General features: G+C 37.4%; 1 protein-coding gene across 1 annotated transcript in view; it reads left to right on the top strand.

The window, feature by feature from the left end:
* BBS7 (Bardet-Biedl syndrome 7) overlaps window positions 1–19,821 on the top strand; it is a 20,133-nt gene extending 312 nt beyond the window's left edge. The window contains exons 2-19 of the mRNA XM_010575569.1: window positions 97–162; window positions 903–965; window positions 1,817–1,992; window positions 2,613–2,799; window positions 3,515–3,587; window positions 4,533–4,649; window positions 6,042–6,172; window positions 6,909–6,993; window positions 8,647–8,749; window positions 9,323–9,515; window positions 11,047–11,121; window positions 12,176–12,241; window positions 14,354–14,493; window positions 15,491–15,655; window positions 16,745–16,854; window positions 16,961–17,064; window positions 18,585–18,708; window positions 19,685–19,821. Of these exons, the coding sequence (XP_010573871.1) occupies window positions 97–162; window positions 903–965; window positions 1,817–1,992; window positions 2,613–2,799; window positions 3,515–3,587; window positions 4,533–4,649; window positions 6,042–6,172; window positions 6,909–6,993; window positions 8,647–8,749; window positions 9,323–9,515; window positions 11,047–11,121; window positions 12,176–12,241; window positions 14,354–14,493; window positions 15,491–15,655; window positions 16,745–16,854; window positions 16,961–17,064; window positions 18,585–18,708; window positions 19,685–19,821 (2,115 nt within the window). The remainder of the gene's footprint in view (window positions 1–96; window positions 163–902; window positions 966–1,816; window positions 1,993–2,612; window positions 2,800–3,514; window positions 3,588–4,532; window positions 4,650–6,041; window positions 6,173–6,908; window positions 6,994–8,646; window positions 8,750–9,322; window positions 9,516–11,046; window positions 11,122–12,175; window positions 12,242–14,353; window positions 14,494–15,490; window positions 15,656–16,744; window positions 16,855–16,960; window positions 17,065–18,584; window positions 18,709–19,684) is intronic.
* The last annotated feature ends 924 nt before the right edge of the window (window positions 19,822–20,745 follow it).

The raw sequence follows: 20,745 nt of genomic DNA, 5'->3' as shown, positions 1-20,745 counted from the left end.
CGGGGCTGCAGAGCCGGGCCCCTGCCGCTCCCGCCGCGCTGCGCTGGGCTCCCGGTCCCCGAAAGGCCGTCGGTTAAAGATCGTGTCTTCCCACAGGTGGGAGTGACAGCCCAGAAGACGATGAGGCTTCTTCCCGCCTCGGGGAGAAAGGCGACGCAGAAGGTAGCGGCTGTCGGCAAGGCAGAGCCGGCCCCGCCGGCTCCCGCTGACTTGCTCTCTGGCCGTGGAGTGTACCGTGGTACCACGAGTAGTAGTCACCTCTTGAGTTTCTTCAGGTGTTAGTACGTCCCAGGGGAAAAAAACTTTGGAACCAAGGTCTTGGAACTTTTTGGACAACTTTTGCAAAAATAGAGAGGGAAGGCTGGATTCGTTTCCGGAAAACTTCAAGAACCAATACGGAATCGTTTTCAAAACTTAAGGCGTTGCTGAAACCGCAAGGAAGCTCCTCCATATCTCTCTATTTCTGTTTTGCTAACGCCTCGTATAGATGAAATACTGCTTTTTTTAAATTTTCCTCAGTACAAGTCCAAGCTAAGGAAACTTAGTTAGGAAAACTCAGTAGAAATAATGGTGCATTTTTTGTTTCAGTAATAAATTCTCAGTATGAAAATACAACTATTCCCAAACATGCCTTTCTGGAGTGTTCTGCCCAATGGTTGCTGGTGTTTACACCGAGAAGCAGAAAAAGGATTGTAAATGCTATCGCTTAAATTACTCTTCTTAGACTTTAGTGTCCTCTCTGTAGCGGTTTATCTAGCTTTTCTACATCCAGCTATGTAAATTAAGTACTGTAGAATTTAAAGTACTTAAATTCAGGCAAATATGATTAATATGGGAAAAGCATTATTTTAAAATACAATTACGTGTGTAATAAAAAATAATTATGTTTTATATTTTCGAAGGTGGTTGTTGGAGATCAGGATGGGGTCATTACATGTTTTGGCATAAAAAAAGGGGAAGCTGTGGTAAGTGGAAATGTTCCATTTAAATTTTTGTTTTTTTAAAAACTCTTCCTAATGAACTTTGAAAGTCTGTTTTTATTGACGTGGGAAATAAGATACCTGTGGAAGGTGTCTGGGTAGAGCTGTACCTGGCCGTGATGAGGGCATGCTGATTTCATGCCTGGACGAGCACATGGTCCTCCACAGTTGTAGAGTCAGACACTAGTGTATATCATCACAAAAAAGTCAGTTTAACGCCTTTTGCTTTGCAGTTCAGTTGGGCTTAAGCCTGCACACATACTCAGCTACTGTGACTGGAGAAAAACCTGCAGTGATTCACGAAGTCAGTCACCTTAAGGGATTTTGACAAGCAGATTGCTTTTTATGAGCCTAGACTTATGCCCAGCTTAATAAAAACTGATCTTTTTCTTTTTTTTTTTTCCCTTGAGGAAGTCTGTAGCCAGCTCATAAGGACTCTATAGCAATGCAAAGAAATCTAAGTAGTCTTCTGGAATAAGAATGCAACATGTAAGAGGGAGGGAGGGAGTGTATGTCTGTGTTCTTTTTAAAAAAAAAAACCAAAAAAACCCCACAAAAAATAGCTACTAGCAGTGCTGAAATTTTCCTATGGATGAATAACACTGTAATAATACAGTCTTAATTTATTATATTATGGCTTTTTATGTTTATTGACTTACGAAATACTTGATTGCTTTGTGATTCTGAAGAGAAATGCACAGATTATTTTTGTCTGCATATAATCTGTAGTATCCTTAGTTTTGCCAGAAATGGTAAAACAAATTTATTATTCTTTATGTTAAAGGATTACCATAAATACAATACTTTTATGATGAAAATTGCTTTTCTACTTACAGCCAGTGTTCAAAACACTGCCAGGCCAAAAAATTGCAAGATTGGAGTTGGGAGGAGCTCTCAATACACCACAAGAGAAAATTTTTGTGGCTACAGGATCAGAAGTTAGAGGTTTCACAAAAAGAGGGAAGCAGTTTCTTTCATTTGAAACTAACCTCACTGAAAGCATCAAAGCTATGTATGTATGGTATTTTGCATTTTTCATAGGCATAGCAGATTGTTACTTTATGATTTTATGAAGTAATTTTTTACTGTATTGTGTGCTTGTAGGGAACATTTAAGTGCCAGACCAGCTTTAGCTTGTGCCGTGACTTGTGGGAAGGAACTTAGGTGAGGTTTAGAAAGTGCAGGGGAGCTTGGGAGGGGTCTGGAGGCACTCAACGTCAGTGCAAAGGCAGGTGAGTGGAGCTGGGGTTATTGCCATAGTGTATCATGTCCATACCCTTCCTGTAGCAGAACAGGAACAAATTTTTTATTTTTCTTTTTGGATCATGTTGTGAGATGCTGCCACATATAAACTGGCTTGAGAAGAATTAATATAATCAAAATATATTAATGAAATTTCTATAAAGGTATTCTTAGGATTTTATGTGAAGACAAAATAGGAAATTTGAGAGCTGTAGAAATCATGTGGGTTTAGCATTCATAAGAAACTTTTTTTTTAATAGCTGGAGCAGCTTGCGGGGCCCACTAATGCCTTGAATCTGTAAGCAGTAGTGCATGCATATAGTAGGGCTAAAAGACTATCACTGCAACTATACTGGGAGAATGCAATAGGAAGTGTTTTCTTTTTCTCAGGCATATTTCAGGAGCAGATCTCTTTCTTTGTGCAAGCTATATCTATAACCATTACTGCGACTGCAAAGACCAGAACTACTACTTATCGGGAGATAAAATCAATGATGTTCTCTGCCTTCCTGTAGATAAAGTGAATTGCATTACACCGGTACTTGCATGTCAGGATAGAGTCCTCAGAGTTTTACAGGTTAAAATACTTGCTTGTTTATGTTTTATGTATTGATGCCATAGAACTGGAGTAATTCTTAAGGCAATCAGCATATCAGCATGGCTTAAGCATCGTAAGGATAAGCATATTGTATCTTACTTGGTAGCATTACTGTTTATAATGCTGGTCCTTTTTTTCTTTTTTTTTTTTCCCTAAAGAAAATCATGATTATAAACTTGCAAAATGAGGATTAATAAAACCATTATAAATAAGATTTGGAATTCATAGGTGGAAGTAGATAACAAATTGGTCCCTTTAAGAAAAAGTGCTCACATAAGGGAATTAAATGTGTAAGTCTTTATCAGTTTGGAAATTCTTGCTCTCACAAATTACTGTTAAGGCAAGACTGAGTGATATTAAGTGGTTTAACAACCTTATTTACCAGATAAATTCACAGATTATTTTTAATAATAACACATTTCAAGAGTCCTATATTTTATTTATATAAACTTTGCCCTGTTTTGGCTTAGAAATGGTTCTCCCATAGGTATTGGGAGTTTGCATAAGTGAACCATATCTGTTACTGTTATTCATAATAATTTTGTCCTTATGTTTGTGGCATTTTGTTATGGTTTATTTTGTGGTTGGTGTTTTGGGGTTTGTTTGTTTTGGTTGGTGTGGTTTTGTTTGGATTGTGTTTTGTTGGTTTTTTTTTTTTTCAAAACTCATTCAAGATAGTTCTCTTTGTCTTTAGGGGTCTGATTTACTGTATGAAGTAGAAGTTCCTGGACCACCTACTGTTCTTGCTCTAAACAATGGAAATGGGGGTAACAAGATTTTGAATATACACATATCTAAATAATGTTATTTTACTATATTTTTAAGATTTTATTGCTTGTATTTGTTAATTACATTTTGCCTTGATTTTTAAGCTGATGTTAAAAATGCAGCAGAGAGCTGACTATGTGAAGTCATTTCTTACGTACAAATAAATACATATACACACATATAACTGTATTAGCTCTAAATGATATTCACATTTAATTGAAAGCCTCTTACAAGAGCAGTGAGATGTAAGGTGGTCTCATTGTGTAAATACAAACTGGACTTTTGGGGGCCTTGTCAAAGTTCTGGGTTTGGGTTTCTCTTACACATGGATTTCCATAACTAGAATCGCTAGTTGCATCTGTCCGTGGATGGATGAGAATATAGAGTAGAGCTCACATAAACTTAAGACTGTGGAAGGATCAAGCTTAAAATAGTTTGATCATCCTTCTTGCTAATCTGTTCTAACCTAATTGCAATCGCTTTAGTGTGTTGATCTGGTGCTTAATTTAGTTTCAGTTAGGTGGTGTGACAATGACATTGAGAGTTGGTTTGGAAAAGTTGCTCGTTCTTGCTTGTGTCTTGGCACAACATTCACTGTTGGATGTGTGTTCTGAATGAATCTCTGTTCCTCTTCTGTAAAGGCAGTTTAATAGCCTATCTTTGCTGTAATTCAAAGTATTGGATTATTAATGGTTTTTAGGCAGAACTCCACTGCAGGGGGGCATTCATACACAGAAGAGTGATAGCCATGAAGAACTTATCAGAACAGGTGCAGTTTTCATGTATTTGTTTTTGTTTGTGAAGTCTGACAGTTCTGTTACACAGCACTAGTGTTAGTACTTTCTTTTTCCCTCAGGCTGTAGAGTGTCACTACACAATACTTTCGAATCTTTTACATTGGTATACTTGATTTTATCAATTCTAAATGCAGTTTATGTGTTTAGGTGATTCTGGAGAAGAAATTGTGTATGGAACTTCTGATGGTAAACTGGGTCTTACCCAGATTACTGGTTCCAAGCCTGTATCTAAGTGGGAAATTGGAAATGAAAAAAAGAGAGGAGGTATGTGTCTCAATCTCTCCCTCTTTAGCTTTCCAGCATATCTGCGGCTTTATTACGAGTATAATAATCAGGAAATCTTATTCATAGATACTTTGGAGGCATATTGTAATTATGCCAGTATGTGATATTAATATGAGTAAGGTCTCTTTCATTCTTCTGATTTTCTTATAAATAATTCTGATCAGTTTGTCTTACTTTGGGTTTTCTGTTCATATTATTTCCAGTACTTTAGCAGACTTTTGTTTTACAGTATTTTTAAAGTGGCATTTGTAAAACAATGTTGATTCATGTATGATTACTTGAGGTTTTTATCATTTTGGTGATTATTTCTAAGTGCAAATATACCTGCCAGATTTTTCAGATGTTCAGTGGTCTTAAAGTCTCTTCAGAGGAAAGATCAGCATCTTCTCTGCAAGACTTTTTTTTTCTTTTTTTTTTAAAAAGCTGTTATAAGGGGGTTTGTCTGAAGATGGAATAAAGCTTTCATTAAAGCTCCACAAATGAGGCTTAACTGATCAGAGCACAGTAGGACACTTTCCCTGTTTGGGAAACATACCAGCCTTGGTATGCTGCTTCTGCAGCGTCTGTTAGCCCATACTCCTTTGTTAAGGAGAAGACCAAGAATAGAGTATCTGGTTTTTTTTCTTTTTTTAAATTTAATTTTCTCATAAAAGCTATTGCTAAATTAGTTTCTTTAAATGTCCTTACTCTTCATACGAAGCAGTCATAAAAATTAAATTCCATCTTGTTACTCATATTAATTCTTGTACAAACTCTCTCACTGCTTTTTTCCTTCTAGACCCTAACTCTCTTTCCTGTCCAAACGTGATTAGTTGTCATAGGCTGGTTCCACAAGTGCTAGTAGTGAGTTTGTCCAGTGAGGTGTCAAGTAACAGTACCTACTCCAGGTCTGGCACGAGTCAGAACCCTCTTTCTGTCAACCTTAGCCAGAATTCATAGCAGTCAGTCCATTTACCAGTAGCTTTAAGTCAGTTATAGAAAACAAAGAATACTTGCTTCTTCAGCTGGCAAAGTTACAGTAGTGTGGACAGACAGATAGTTAATCTGGGGAATTGTTTGACGAGGGAGGGTTAAACCCCTCGAAAGTTAGCTATCTGAACGTCAGAAAGGGTCTCTGTTCAGTGCTTTTCACCAAGGGGACTGTAGTGGTTTTGGTTTGGAATTAGCCGCTGTAAAACCAGCTGTACAATCTTGAACCTCAGGCACAGGTGAGGGACTTCAGCCCTCTAGTGGACTCATCCAGAAATAGCATTAATGAAACCTTAAAAGCCGACCAAGAATCAATTTTTATGTAACTGAATGTGGCCTGTGTATTATTGTGTCATAAATGAATGAAGATGAAGTAAACGGGTTTGTTTTCTTTTTCATTAGGTATTTTATGTATTGATAGTTTTGACATTCTGGGAGATGGAGTTAAAGAATTACTCGTTGGACGAGATGATGGAGTGCTAGAAATCTATAATTTTGAGAGTGCAGATGATCCTGTCCTTCGATATGATCATGTAAGCCCACATTCATCATACTCTTCTTTGCTAGAAAAATGAATTAAAAAAAAAAATTCTGTATTTCAAAACTTAAAGTATTTACAAGATCATTACTACTAAAATGTATGGGTTTTAATTTGATGAGCTCTGTAATGTTGACAATATGAACTTCAAAGCAGTATCCTAATATTTAAGAACCAGAAAGTGAAATAGTCCTGATTTGAGCAAATATCAAAATAGTGTAAAGGGTACGTTAAAGTTCCAGGTCTGTTGACTACTGAAGTCTCTACTGGGTGAAACCTAATACAGTGCTTTTCTCTCAGTGAAAAAACAACCCCGTGTTGTGTATGGTCTGTGTTTTATATGTAAAATGATAAACGTAAGCTGTCAGGACTTTACTGAGCATAATTACTTCGGTTATAAATTGTTTAAAATAGTAGATTTGATCCATAGTGATTATTTCAGCTTTCAGTCAGATGCTAATTCCTGCTGGAAAAATACTGTCCATCAGTGTTTTGCTTTAAACTCCTTTTTAATGTCTTTGTTATGCAGAGTAGAATCGGAATGCGTTTGTTAAAACACCCCAATTTAGCTGTGATGGTCATCAGCTAGTTTACTCTTTTCTAGGTCTAGATGTTGTCCATCTATGTAGGTATTTTGTGATGCAGGTAAAAGGAAGAGCGCAACCCTTAAAACCCCCACAAAACCCCCAAACTTCTAAAATTTCCCTCTGCTTGAATGTATTTATTTGAAGGCTTTTTCGGAGAGCATTGCATCAATCCAGGGTGGCTGTGTGGGAAAAGATGGGTATGATGAAATTTTAGCATCCACATATTCAGGTAAGCTTCATATTATTTACTCATTAAATGTCGCATATGGTGATGTGATAAAAATGAAGCAGGCTATGTTGTTAGTTCAGCTTGCATCTCTTAAAATTTTTGTTTTGGTTGGAAGCAGGATAATGTTTTGTGGAAAAGATCTCTTGTAATTTAATATTTACACTTCAAAAAAATGTTTCCTACACTCAAGCTATGTGTTTATATTTTAAGATATTCATAATGTGTTCCGCTGTGTAACACAGCGGCTGGTTATTCTCTGGTGTAGCCTGCTGCCTAACTGTGATGAAATAATGAATACATTATGTCCGAAGGAATTATTTATGATTTTTTTTTCAATTAAAAATACTGACAGACATGCATATCTTTTTTTTGTTTTCCCATCTTTTTTATAGTTTCCTTCTTTTTCAGCTTCATATGGCTTTAAATGGGGTTGATTTTGCTTTTAGTAGAAAATAAAGCTTCCCCAGGTGAGGCGTCTCAGCAGCCCCTCTGTAGGATTCGAGCTATTGGCCTGACTGTCACAGAGGCCACAATAAACATGCTGCATACATTAACTACTGGGAGCTAAAATATTGCTAATTCTCTATCTTTGCATAGATGAGCTAAAAAATGAGCCTACTGAAACCTCTCCTATTCAAAATCATGTATTTGGCAAGATACAATTCTCTGGTCAGTTATTGAGAAGTAATGGTGTTCAAGCACCTCTTTTAAATAGTCTTTAGATGATTAAAGGACTTGTACCTCACCTCATATGAATTGTTTTGGTATGATAGGCTGCAACAATACTGTGGCCAAAGTAATTTGTGGCTTCTTTTAGTGGGAATGTTATAAAGATCCGTGAATCACGGAAGAAAGAAAAAAGTGAAAACCCATGTTCTGCTGTGGGTTTTCAACGGTGAACTCTGGCAGGATGTGCCGTCAGCTGAGTTTGGCAGATTTTGGCAGATCAGAAGTAGTGCTCAGAGCAGTAAAAGTTACTTTTGAAGCCTGGCAGCGTAAGATTTCTGTGGATTTTTTTAAAGTTCATGCTCCATTATTGGGCTTTCTTGGTACTTGAAGTAGATAGCTAAGGAATGTGAAAGATTGTGGACATGGCAGCTTTTATGGTGCATTTTATAATAACACCATCATACTGTTTGCATGCATTAGGTGAGGTAACCAGAGCTATAAACACCCCCTCAAGTCTGCATATTGTACCTGAGGTGTCAGGATATAATCAATGAGTCCTTGCTTTTTTCTAAGTAAATATAATTAAGTAAACAAGAAGATGACTTTTTTTTTCCTCTTCAACTGGCAGCATTCAATCTCAAAGCACACTGTGGAACATACAGTTTGTTACAAACACATTTTTGTCAGAGAAACAGAGGTGGGAAAAAATGTAAGTGCTTGGTTAAAAACTGTTGCAGAGGGATTTATTGCTCAAAGTACTGCATGAAAAAGAATAAGTAATGTTTTCCAATCTGTAAGTTAAGAATGAAACCCGTAAAAAATCATGCTTAGTCTTTAGATTAATCCTCCAAAGCAAGTATTAAATTAAAGTCTTGATTCTCTCTACCCAGTATCTGGAACAAACATCATTCCACACATACAAAAGCTGAGTGTAGACTTTTCTTTATAGCTTATAAGGAATAAAAACTTCATATATTGGTTTAGGCTGGCTGACAGGACTGACTACAGAACCTGTCCATAGAGAAGGTGGATCAGGTGAAGAACTAAAATTAAGTCAAGAAATGCAGAGCAAGATTTCATCCTTAAGGTAATTTCACTAGAAAGAAATTTAAATGGAAGAATTGAAATGTTAAAAGCTGAAATGCCATCTTTCCTTCCTATCTCAGTGGATTTTCTGTATCGTTAATCTATCTAGAAGTAGAATCAAGCCTTTTCACAGTAGAAATTAATAGCAGCCCATTTCACAGTCTTTTTCTATCTTGCCTTCACATGATGATGTCTTAATGCTGCCTTCCTCAGTATCAGCAAGATAAGATTCCCTTCTTCCATGCTGCTTGTGGCTTCTAAATGATGGGAGAAAAGTAGTCACTAGCACATAATTCAAAATGCGTTGTACTCTTGAAGGAAAAAAGTTGTCCTTTCCAATGACTCATAGAAATCTCTTTTGGCAAGGTACAGTAGAATCTACATTTTCATGTGATACAGTTTATATTTTGTCTTTGTTATGTATGTGGAAGGGGAGTCACCAGCTATTTCTGGTTGGAAAATTGTGGACAGAAGATAAACGTGATTGCCTTGCAAGCTTAATCTACTTAATTTCTAGGGTAGCTTTTGTTATTTTTTTTTTTTTAAGACACTATATGTGGTTTCCCTTTTCTAGGAATGAATTGGAACACTTACAGATTAAAGTACTTCAGGAACGTGAAAAATACCAGCAGTCTTCTCAATCCAGTACTGCTGTTTCATCAGTACCTGCATTTAGTGTGAATGATAAATTTACATTAAATAAGGATGATGCTAGCTACAGCCTCATCTTGGAGGTGCAGACAGCTATAGATAATGTCCTGGTACAGGTGAGTGTGGTTTTGTTCTTGTTGGCTTTCTTGATATCTAAATTCAGAGACTTTCTAGTTTGAAAAGAAGCTGAGTTATAATATCTTAAGTATATGGGGTTTTAAATATCTGAATTGTTTTAAGAGGGAATTGAAGCGTATAGCCTTGCAACATTGAAGTAACTGTGATAAATGCTTGTTAGGGAACAGATACAACTTAAACCTTTATTGAACAGAGCAACATTGCCAAAATACACCAAAATACCTGCTATACTAGGAGGTTTCTGTGTAACTTTTGTGTTTGCTTTTGAATGTCCCTCCTTATTTAAACAGCAATTAACTCAGTAAATCTTAAATGAGGTGCATGTTCTCACTCACCAGTTAAGTACCCTCTGTAGTGGAAAATTAATTTTAGAATGGTACGGGCCACCTGTGCACTTCCAGTGTGGAACAGCATCTGATTTGTGTGCAATTGGTGATAAATACTCAGGCCAAGTAAAGCAACCTTCATTAGTTATTCCTCCTACTTCATCAGCTGAAATGAATGTTATCTTTGGTAGTCAGAAAGAGTAGTGGTACTGAATTACCTTCCTTTGGGATATGCATGGGGAGAAAAATTTGACAAGGAGGGATTTGTGAGGTGAATTTGCCATAACAGGTGGAAGAGAACTGCTGTAGGATTTTATTTTTCACTTCTTAATAAAAGTCTTATTTTTATTAAGGGTGTTATTAGAGCAATGCTAAGCTACAGCTAATATGCAGCTCTATAGTATCTGCTCTTTTCATAGCTAAGTGAGGAATAATGAAATTGTTTAATCTATCCCTGAACTTAATGTAGCGTTTAGAACTCATAGTTTTTTCTTTAAAGAAATATAAAGTAGTATCTGGTATTCCTCTGCTGTGAGAAGACAATAAAACCTTTTAAATTTTTTTTTTTAGGAAGTATGTTGCTTATTTATCAATGTTCCCTGACACTTCTGTGAAGTTACAAAGCAGTACCAAATCCAGTAATTAATCATTCTAATATCCTGTAATCTCATTTTTAAAACAGTGTTAGATTTAATTTTAATTCCAGTGAAAACACATCTAGATAAGAAGTGGTCTGTGTCAGAAGCGTTACTGTAAGTAAAAGGATCATTAATAATTATGTAATATGATCCTTGGTTTCTTGAATTAATATTGTAATCCCCCTATTAAAGTAAGGAAACACTTCGATCATTAACATACTTCATGCATATGAATGAAGTATGCTTTCGTGTCTGAAAGATGTGAATATACTTTCATGTCTGAGAGGTAGTTACGCATCTTATACTGAAGTTGTTGTAAGCCAGCCACACAAGAGTTCAGGACTCCATAAGAGAATAAGAGAAAGATCGTCATGTTACTCCAGGATTAAGTACTGAGCTGCGTGTCTGTTAGGCTTTTACCTCTTGGAAGAAGCAATCATTGCCTCTCCCTTATTAAAATAATTGATGACAGTTAGAGGATAAATGCATTAGAAGCTACTCAGGAACTTAAGCTCTTTATTTTTCCTTCCTCATATGTTCTGCAGAGTGATGTCCCAATAGACTTGCTGGATGTGGATAAAAATTCTGCTGTTGTTAGTTTTAGCAGCTGTGATTCTGAGGTAAGTGAAACAAAAGAGATTATATTTATTGAGAATGCATGATGAAACCTCTTAATACTGTATATTAAAAATAGAATTTGGATTTATATTTTTGTAATTTTAAATATATTGAGTTAAACTAACTCATTTGTTAATTTTGGAGAGCTCAGCTTCGTTAGAGATACCGCAGAATTAGGAGTTAGTGGCAGGTCCTGACATAAGGCAAAGCTAAATATACACAACTGCTGTCTTGCTTTTTTTTCCTGTCTGATCAGGAATGTAAGAGACGCATTCAGTATTGCTCTTTTTCTCCAGATTTGCCAGTATCACATATATTTACTCCAAAGTAATTTAGGTGAAGAACATTATATTTCTTGCTTACTCTGTCTCTTAAAAATCACTTTAGAATGTGAAAATTCTGCTGTGTGGGGAGGCATATGTTTCAATGCATTTTTTATATAATAATTATAAACTTAAATACTTACAGAATTACTAATGATGCTTAGGGCCAGGGGCAAAATCCAGAAACTACCCTAGCATTATGAAAATCTTCTGTAAAGTCTTTTTCCTTGTAACGATCCTCTAAGTATTTTAATTTTAAGAACTAAATTTGCACATCATTGGTCTACCCTGGAGCTTTCAGAAATCAACTTCTAAGTTTCTTGTCATTTATGATGATTAATTTAGCTTTTTTGGGGGTGTGTTTTCCCTACGTATGTTACTTTAGTTTTTGCATGTTGGATTAATATTGCAAATGAGTAGGGCAGGCTGACATGCATTGTTCAGATGAAAAGTAGATACCTATGTAATTTTTACGGTGGTATTAAAGAGTATAAGAGGCTTCAGTTGATTTCTCTTCATATAGAGAATTTTTTTTAATTCCACCATAATTAAAATTAATTGGAATATTCAAGGGAACCAAAGATTACTTTTTTGTATTTAACTTTTGTGAAATAGCTGTACATAAATAGTAAAAACTTTACTGTACATGTCTACAGTTAAAACAGACCAGTAGAACTTCCGCGAATCCACAGACCTGTTTTGAATTATTTTTCTGTTTTTTTACTGTTTACAGCCAAATAGCAACTTTCTTCTTGCAACTTACCGATGCCAAGCAAATACTACGAGACTTGAACTTAAGGTAAAATGCTCCAAAATATTTTCCATAATAAACTAATGGTTATGTAGATGTCTGCTTAGGAATGCAGAGATCTCCACCTGGACTGATGGCTTAGCCAGAGCGAATGATCAGTCCAGTTTCTACTGCTGGTTGTTTCCTGAGAACCTTCTAATCTAGGACTTGTGTTCCTTTATAGTTGCCTGTAGGGTTTCTAAAGGCTTCTAAAAATGTGTTACTTCAGAGTTAGAGCCTGGGGTCCTTCTCGGGTGTCCCTAAGATGAAAACAGTGGGGAAATCACAGACTGTGAAAATACTTGCTTCTGGAGACAGTGTGTGGAACTTAGTGGAGAGAGGCGTGGGAAAGAAAGCTCTGGCACTGTTTTCATCGGAAATGTTTGAAGGAAGTTACACTGGGAAGTAACCAGGGAATATAGACTGGATTTGTATGTTAGAGAGGAAGCAAATCCGGTCATTCCATGCTTGTTACACTAGAGGCATGTGGGTGTTTGGGGGTTTATTTTTAACGATCCACCAAATTCACGCATTTTGTGGCTACCACCGGGGAAGTAATGAAGGAAATCATGATGAGAAAAATCCTCAACATGCACACAGGCTTTAGGTTTTCTCTTTGTGTATTCACCTAACACTGCAGCCCCCAAATCTGATAGTGTTTATTTATGTACAACTCTCAGTCAAAAGATTATCATTAGAAATTTAAGCCTGCATAAGATGTATCAAATGTGAGGAAGTTGGGGGTGGTTATCTGTTTTTTGGTGAGGTCGCAATAATGGACCTAGTGCGCAGAATTAAAGACTCTTATTTCCCAGGTCCCCTTCTTAAGAAATGCTATTAGTGTGCTTATTGGTTCTGAGCAGGTCACTTTATCTCCCTGTGTCTCAGTTCTCTAATATTGAAAATACTAGGTAAAGAGTAAACAATACAAGAAAAATGAATGAAATGCATTCGTGATACACAAAAAGAGGGTTTTTTTACTTTCCCACTAAAAACACTTACAAACTTGCTGTTGTGAGCCATCATCGTGCAGTGTGTCATCAAAATACTGTACCATCACTCCTACATTCGGATCCTGAGGTGATGGATTCGATCTGCACAGGTTCTACTGCCACCTCGCTGTGATACATTGAGGATCTCTAGTGATTTTACACCTGCCACATGAAGTTCATTCTCTTTTTGTATTTTGTCTATGCACATGCAGACCATACAACTTTTAAGTCTTGGTGATTTTATTTCCAAAGAGAACTTACTTTTATTAAAAACATTAAAGTGGATGTCTTGCTGCAAAACACTGCTTTTTGAGTTCTGAGACCCTATAAAATAGGGGACATAAGGTTATAAAGCAAACCTGTACTTGAACACCAGTCTGCTCTTTTGTTTGTATAAAGCTGTTTCAGTAGCTCTTTGGCCTACTTTCACGGCTGTGTTGGTGCTATAGGGGGGACACTCCTGTGCGTTGTCAGTTCTGTGTGAGTGGCAGACGACTTAGTGCAGTCTGTGTAACTGGTCTCAGCAGAGAAGTGATTGATGCATTGCTGCATTCCCAGGAGTGGAGAGTGCCTACTGTGTCTTGAATGTGTTTGTACATCCTGCTTGTTGTGTGTTCTGAGACTTGAACTTAAATCTGGCCTCTTACGTTTCCTAAAATAGCTCAGGAGGAACTTTGATTGTTAGGAAGAGATGAACACATATTTTGAAATTCAGTGTACTTACTCTCTTAAAGTCTTTGATCTATTCTTTGCTGCCAGCTGCTACAGAATGTATTTTTTCCTTAATTAAAAAAAAAAAAAAGTAATAGGGCCACTGAAGAATTAGAAGCAAGTTACAGACTTCTTATTTTAACTGATCAGAAAGTAAATTAGCAGGTTTTACTTTCTTAATATTTCATTCACCTAATACAGCAGCACTTCACTGGACACTACTTCATCTAGTTTTAAAACATTCTTGATCTGCCCCATTTTTATAGTGGCACTATCAAATAAATATAGTACTCTAATATTCTTGAAGTCCTACAGTCTTTCTTTAACCTATTTTGAATTCCCACTGATTTTCCAAATCGTGGTAAATTAATCTTTTCCCTTTTTTTCTTTTTTGTGGATTCTGCTTTTATTTCTGCAGGTTCGATCGATTGAAGGACAGTACGGGACACTTCAAGCATATGTAACTCCAAGAATTCAACCAAAAACCTGCCAAGTTCATCAATATCAAATTAAACCACTTTCGCTTCATCAGAGAACTCATTCTATTGACCATGACAGGTATTTGCAAAGAAAAATCAATGCCTTTTTCTCTTGAAAAACTGACACAATCCAGTTGAAACAACGTTTACTCTATAAACTTAAGTATGTCATTTCTACATTTCTAAATTTTGAGCCTGTAGTTCCATTTTATGGGTTTTCTGACAGAAAATGCGGATTTAATGGGTTCCCGCTTTCCTTGCCATTCTTTATCCTTGTTTTCAGGTTATTTTTCATTTTACTGACCTGGGTTATAGTGCAGGCCCATGTGTTGGTACAGCTGAGGGTGTGGTAGAAAGGAAACTCTCCTGTGTTAGTAACCACAGTCTTTTCAGTTTCAGCCTCATTCTCCCCTCCACCCTTTTAATGTAATTCTTTCCCATAGCTAATTTGGCTCCAAAACTGAGCCAAGACTCTCTTTCCCCCCTTATCTTTCTGTTAGGAACCTAGTATTTTATGCAATTTCTACTTGTTAACTGAGGGTGGGGAAAAATCATCTTGTCTTGCCACCAAGGTATTGCTTGCTTCAAAACAAACCTGAAAGATTGAAGGAATTATACCAAATGCTTTTATGTGCAAATGCTTCAGTGTGCAAATGAGCTCCATTATGCCTCGTTCTTAATTATAAATGCTATGCCTGTGGTTTATTGCATGGGAGACTGTTGAGGCTCTTAGTCATATTTGCTGTGTTGTCAGTTATTTTTACCTTTGTCATAAGTTTCAGGGTTTAACAACTTGAAACAGGGTATGTCAAAAACTTCCAGTGAGTTTCTTAATCCAGTTCTGCCTCATTTTACTCATGCCTACTATGAGATAACGTTTGAATGTACGCATAGCTTTTTGTCTCGAAATACAGAAAAGTAGCTGTAATCTGCAGTACGTAACTACTTAGCAAGATACCTGACTTTTTACAGGTTGTTGATCAAAAGGAAATCGTGGATAACAAGTGCGCTGGCAGTGCCCCTCCTTCATAACTATTAACTTTTTTTTTTCTTTTTTTAATTTCATAACGTCATAGACCCATGAATACACTGACGCTTAAAGGCCAGTTCAGTTTTGCTGAAATTCACTCCTGGGTTGTGTTTTGCTTGCCTGAGGTGCCTGAAAAGACTCCTGCTGGAGAAAGTATCACCTTTTATTTTCAGAACACCTTCCTGGGTACCCAGCTTGAAAGTACTTACAGGTAAAATACAGTTACTAAAGCGCAATGTGACTACGCTGGGGCTTTTGTCTTTTTCATTCTTGACCAGTCTGCAAGTACCGTTTCACGCACATACTACTGTTCACTTCTCCACCCCCAGCCCCATCAAAACTCCCATTAAAAAGAACAGCAGTCTCTCTTAAAAAGGACTGTCAAACATGACCGGGGTGAGCACTATCCAGTAATAATGCAATCTGTAACGTGAATAGAGCTGCAACTTGAACTTGAAGCTGGTCCAAAAACCAGAATTGCCAGGGAGGAGAGCTTTGATATATTTTTAGGATGATGGCTTGTTTTTAGGATTTAAAGAACCTAGCTAACTAATATAGTGAAGTTATTTTGTAATGCTTATTGTTTTCTAACTTCCTTTTTTTTTTTTGTATTGAGGAGCAGAAATAACTTAAAAGGCATTTAATACTCATGCAAACAAAAATGTGAATAAGCATTAAACTGAAAACCTTTTTCTGCAACTTGTATTAGGCAAATACTATTTCTGTGTTTAATACTCTGTTCTCAAATCAATTAGTTATGTCTTCCTTCAGCAAATTATGTACATCCACCTGTAAATGGAACTGTTAAGTGGGGAAAAATTAATTGTTGTAATTATACAGATTCCAGCCTGCTCCCAGCCTACCATATGTGTTGTCTACTCATAATGTAGAAAGTTGGTGGTGGTGGGTTTTGCGGGGGGGAAGGGGAGAGTGTTTTCTTCGCCCTTCTGGTATTGAAGCTTGCTGTTTGGCTTCAAGGTATTGCAATGATAAAACTTAGGAGAAATGAATACAGTCATAAATCTTAGTTGTATAACCTTAGTGCCATACGATAAAGATAACTGCTTTGTGTATACCTGATATTTGTGTATACTGCTTTATCTTATTTACTGGAACAAACTGTTTTCTGACACCAGGATTACACCGTGAATAGGGAAGGAGGGAATAGCATAGGTGTGTATACAAGCCACCTGATATATCAAGAATTGTTTTTACAGGCCTTCTATTTTAGCATAGGGACAAATCTAATGCATGCATGGGTGTTTAAGTTTGTTCATTTAAAGTTTTTCTTCCTTTATAGAAAAGGTGAGGGATGTTTTAAGTCTGACAACATTTCTACAATATCCATCCTAAAAGATGTGCTTTCCAAAGAGGCTACTAAAAGGAAGATTAATCTCAACATATCATATGGTAAAACTTTCTTCTCTAGTTTGTTGTCCTTGACTTCATTTTATATTCTTATAAACGGAATATGTAGTATTCATTTGCTTGTTGGGTTTTTTTTACTCCCTACCAGACATAAATGAAGAATCTGTGAGGCACACATTAAAGCTTATCCACCCTAAATTAGAGTATCAGCAGCTGTTGGCCAAGAAGGTTCACTTAATAGATGCTTTGAGAGTAAGTATCTGAACTCCTGTGGAAGGATTTTTATGGGGGATTATGTTGCCAGATACCAAGCTGTAGGGCTCAAGTCAGATGTGTGTCATACTGGTATCTGTTCTCTTGCTATTCCCAGGACATATATTTTAATTATCTAGGAGACAGACTTCTTCAAGTAAAATTCCCATTTGTACTATGTAACTAGTGAATAACATGTGGGATTACTGATTGATGTTGAGGATGCTTAAATCGGACAGTAGAAGGCAGCCAGCTTTATCATCTAATGTTCTCTTTTTGCCTGCTGTTATTTTCCAGTTCCTTCTTTGTCTCTTTCCACTAACCTTTAAAAGTTTTTTAGATCTGGGGATGATCATCCAGGCCAGATGCGACTTCCTTGCTTTGGAACTTCATCCCAGTGTGTCATAATTTCTGAATTATCTGCTTATTATTCTTTTGCTTAATACCCTCCTCAGCAGTTAGTCTTTGGGAGGTACCAGTTAGGCAGCTTGTCTCAGTTTTTTGACTTCTTCCAACAACCAGCATTTTACTGTCAAAAACTTGCCATCATCTCTTTTGGTATGGTGGTGTTTTTTTTTTTTTGAGGGGCAGGGCAGATGAAAATGGACAACCAACTGTCTCTTGTCCTTTGGGGGAATCAAATACTTGTTAGAACTCTTTAGTTAGTAGAAAAACAGACTACCAATGAGAATAGCATGCATCTTTATTATCACTAAAAGTATTTTACTTGGGCTTGATTTGGCAAACAGGGGAGGTAGAGAATAATAGAGAATTTATTCTTAATGCATGTTATGTTTGTGCAATAATAATGATGTTGCACATCTTGCTTTAGGCTTTTTTTTTAGGCAGCAAATCTTCTCTGACAAATCTTTTTTGACAAATTTTTTGGTCATTCATTTTTTGGATGATAACTTATTTGCAGGCAGTAAAATAATCTGATGATTGATGAAAGCTGTTATTCCAGCAGACTCATGATGCATAGCATAATTACCTTCCATCTAGAAAAGAACAGTCCTTCTGTGGGGGATAAAAAGTTCTATACTGTCAACCATCTTAAATTGGTCTGATGGTAGACTGGGGCATTTTAGGAGAGGTCTTTAAACCCTTTTGCTGTCACAAATTGAGTGATGCTTTCAGAGTTTACTTTTACATTCAGACTTCAGCATGTGCTACACTTTCTAGGGATTTACTTTAAAAATGAAGACGTGGTGAAGGCTCTGAGCCTTCATTAGACTGGATTCTGTAGGGGCTGGGCTGTGGCATGATCCTGTTCTGGCAGTACTCGGAGCTGGAAACTGTAATACACAGGATTTGGAGAATCTAGTCTATGAAGTGACAAGAAACACCTGGTATTTCATTAGACTAGAAGACGAGGTGCTTTGAAAATAACTCTTGCTAGTTTAGAATAGTCTTGTCTCTGAAGTACTTCCTCCTGACAGACCAAGCTTAATTTCTTCTTACTTTTATTCTCCTATGATCCTTAACTGCTGTTAATTCTTACAATTTAAAATGTCTTTGAGGAATTACAAGTTCATGAAGGAAATGTGGACTTCCTGCTACCAAAATACCGCAGCATTTTGGAAGAGGCAGATCAGCTGCTTGAGGAATACAAGAGACAACCTGCACATCTTGAGAGACTTTATGGTTTGTCGATCAATTCAGCTTTTTATTTACATGCAACTCAATGTCCAGAGAGCATGCTGGACATGATTGAAGTAGTTACAAAGTCAGTATTAGCAGAATTGAAATAATTTGGTAGGGTGGTACACTTAGGTAGGTAAGTGTGTTTGTCTATTTGGTCATACAGCTGAGGCTGCATGTTTACACAGCGGTTTTGATCATAAAGATCTGAAGTTTAAGGTGAGTTAGTAAAACCTAGCACATAACTGAAAATGGCTTGTATGCTACTACAGACTTTGAGTAACTCTCTAAAAGTTTGCAAGAATTGTTCACCTGAGAACTTCCAAAATTGATTTGGTGTCACAAGTGTATCACAGAGAATGAAAATACCAGGATTATTTGCAAGTGACTTTTCTACTTTTTGTTTAACAGACAGCTTCTTACATTCGGGTGATCCTTGTCTTTATGGACATGATTAAGGATCGTATCCAAATTCAGAATGGATACAAGTTAAATGAGTGATTAAATTCTGAGTGGTTAAGTTTTGCAATACATCAGAAAAACGGAAAAGTGCACATGGGGTGGGAAGGGAGACTTGTAGAAGATGAACTAATTTCGTGAAGGAAGTTATGTAGCCTTCTGTGGTTCAGCTCAGAGAATCTCTGCCAGACACCAGCTCTAATAAGCCTATGTATATAGAGCTTAAGCAGAGTCCTCGTCAGCCATCCTGTGGTAGTTCCTCTCTCTTTAGTGTTTCAGATGTGGGTAATTCTAAGGCAGAAATACACATGTTGGAATGAAGCTGGAATCTGGGCTGTTCTAATAGCGTTTTGGGTTTGTTTAAAAGTAAATAATTGTTTCAAATGGGAAGTTTAAAACGAGTCTTGTCTCTAAACCCAGAATCAACTAGAGTGGTTGGTACATAATGACAAGTTAAAAGTAGAGGTACCTCACAATGAAAACAAGGCTAATGATAAGTCCTGGGGTTTTACTTCTGCAGGTATGATCACAGATCTCTTCATAGATAAATTTAAATTCAAAGGCACCAATGTGAAAACTAAAGTTCCTCTTCTTCTGGAAATTCTGGATGGCTGTGATGAAGATGGACTTATCGCTTTTTTTGAGGCTGCAGCCTGACAAGGAAGAAGCAGAGTAATTTTTCTTTTTTTTTCTTTTTAAATCAAGGCAGTTCAATATCTTTAAAAAACCAAAACAAAATCCATTTTTACTCTTTTGTTGTACTGTTAGTTCTTAGGTTTTGTTCATATTTATTGTCATACTGAATACAGCAACTTTGGTTCATAAAAGCTGTTGTCTGTGTTGAGCGTGTGCCGAGTTTCTCTGTACATAATGTTCTTCATAGCTAAAGAAAACTCAAATCAGGTGTAAATACCAAATACCCTTTTTGCACAAATGTCTTCCCTACTCTTCAAGACTACGTGTGCTGCTCTCCCGTTGTAAGAAGGTATGAAGAAACTGGTTGTGGGAGCCTCGACCAGCGTTAGAAGAAATTCGTGTGTTAAACTGTGCGTTAACTATGGTGTGTGCCTGCCCCACCGAGAGAGGGGCAGGGGAATCTCCCCAGACGCGAGGTGGCTCAAGGGAAGAACCCTCCGGGCAGCCCGGGTGGAGCGGAGCAAAGCAGAGCAGAGCTGCTGTTAGAGCTGCGGCCTGCCTCCGGGTGCCATTAAACGTCCTCCGTGCTCCTCCCTTCTCTCCTTTCGTTCGAAACTCCACCTTCCCTCTCGCTCATTTCAAGTCAGAAGAGAGGAACCAGCTTGTGGAGCGAGAGATTTGCTCACAAGCGAAGTAAAAACAAAAAAAAGAAGAGTAGATTATTCTAATAACTGGGGCGACGGGTTTTCCCGGTTGGGGGGGTGGGGACGAGGCGCTTCCCTCCCTCCCTCCCGCCGCCAGGCATGAGCAGGCTGCGGCAGCGCGGCCGCAGCCGCCCCGGCCTGAGGCAGCCAGAGCCAAACAGCTGGCACGTCCTCAGCGGGAGGAGCGTCCCCTCGACCGCTTCGTTCCCCCGGGGCCAGCGGCTCTGCCCCGGCCCGCCGG

Source organism: Haliaeetus leucocephalus, unplaced genomic scaffold, assembly GCF_000737465.1.
Source record: "Haliaeetus leucocephalus isolate CR32 unplaced genomic scaffold, Haliaeetus_leucocephalus-4.0 Scaffold484, whole genome shotgun sequence".
Classification (NCBI taxonomy): Eukaryota; Metazoa; Chordata; class Aves; order Accipitriformes; family Accipitridae; genus Haliaeetus; species Haliaeetus leucocephalus.
The sequence above is the reverse complement of the archived record's forward strand: the minus strand, read 5'-3'. Positions and strand labels throughout refer to the sequence as shown.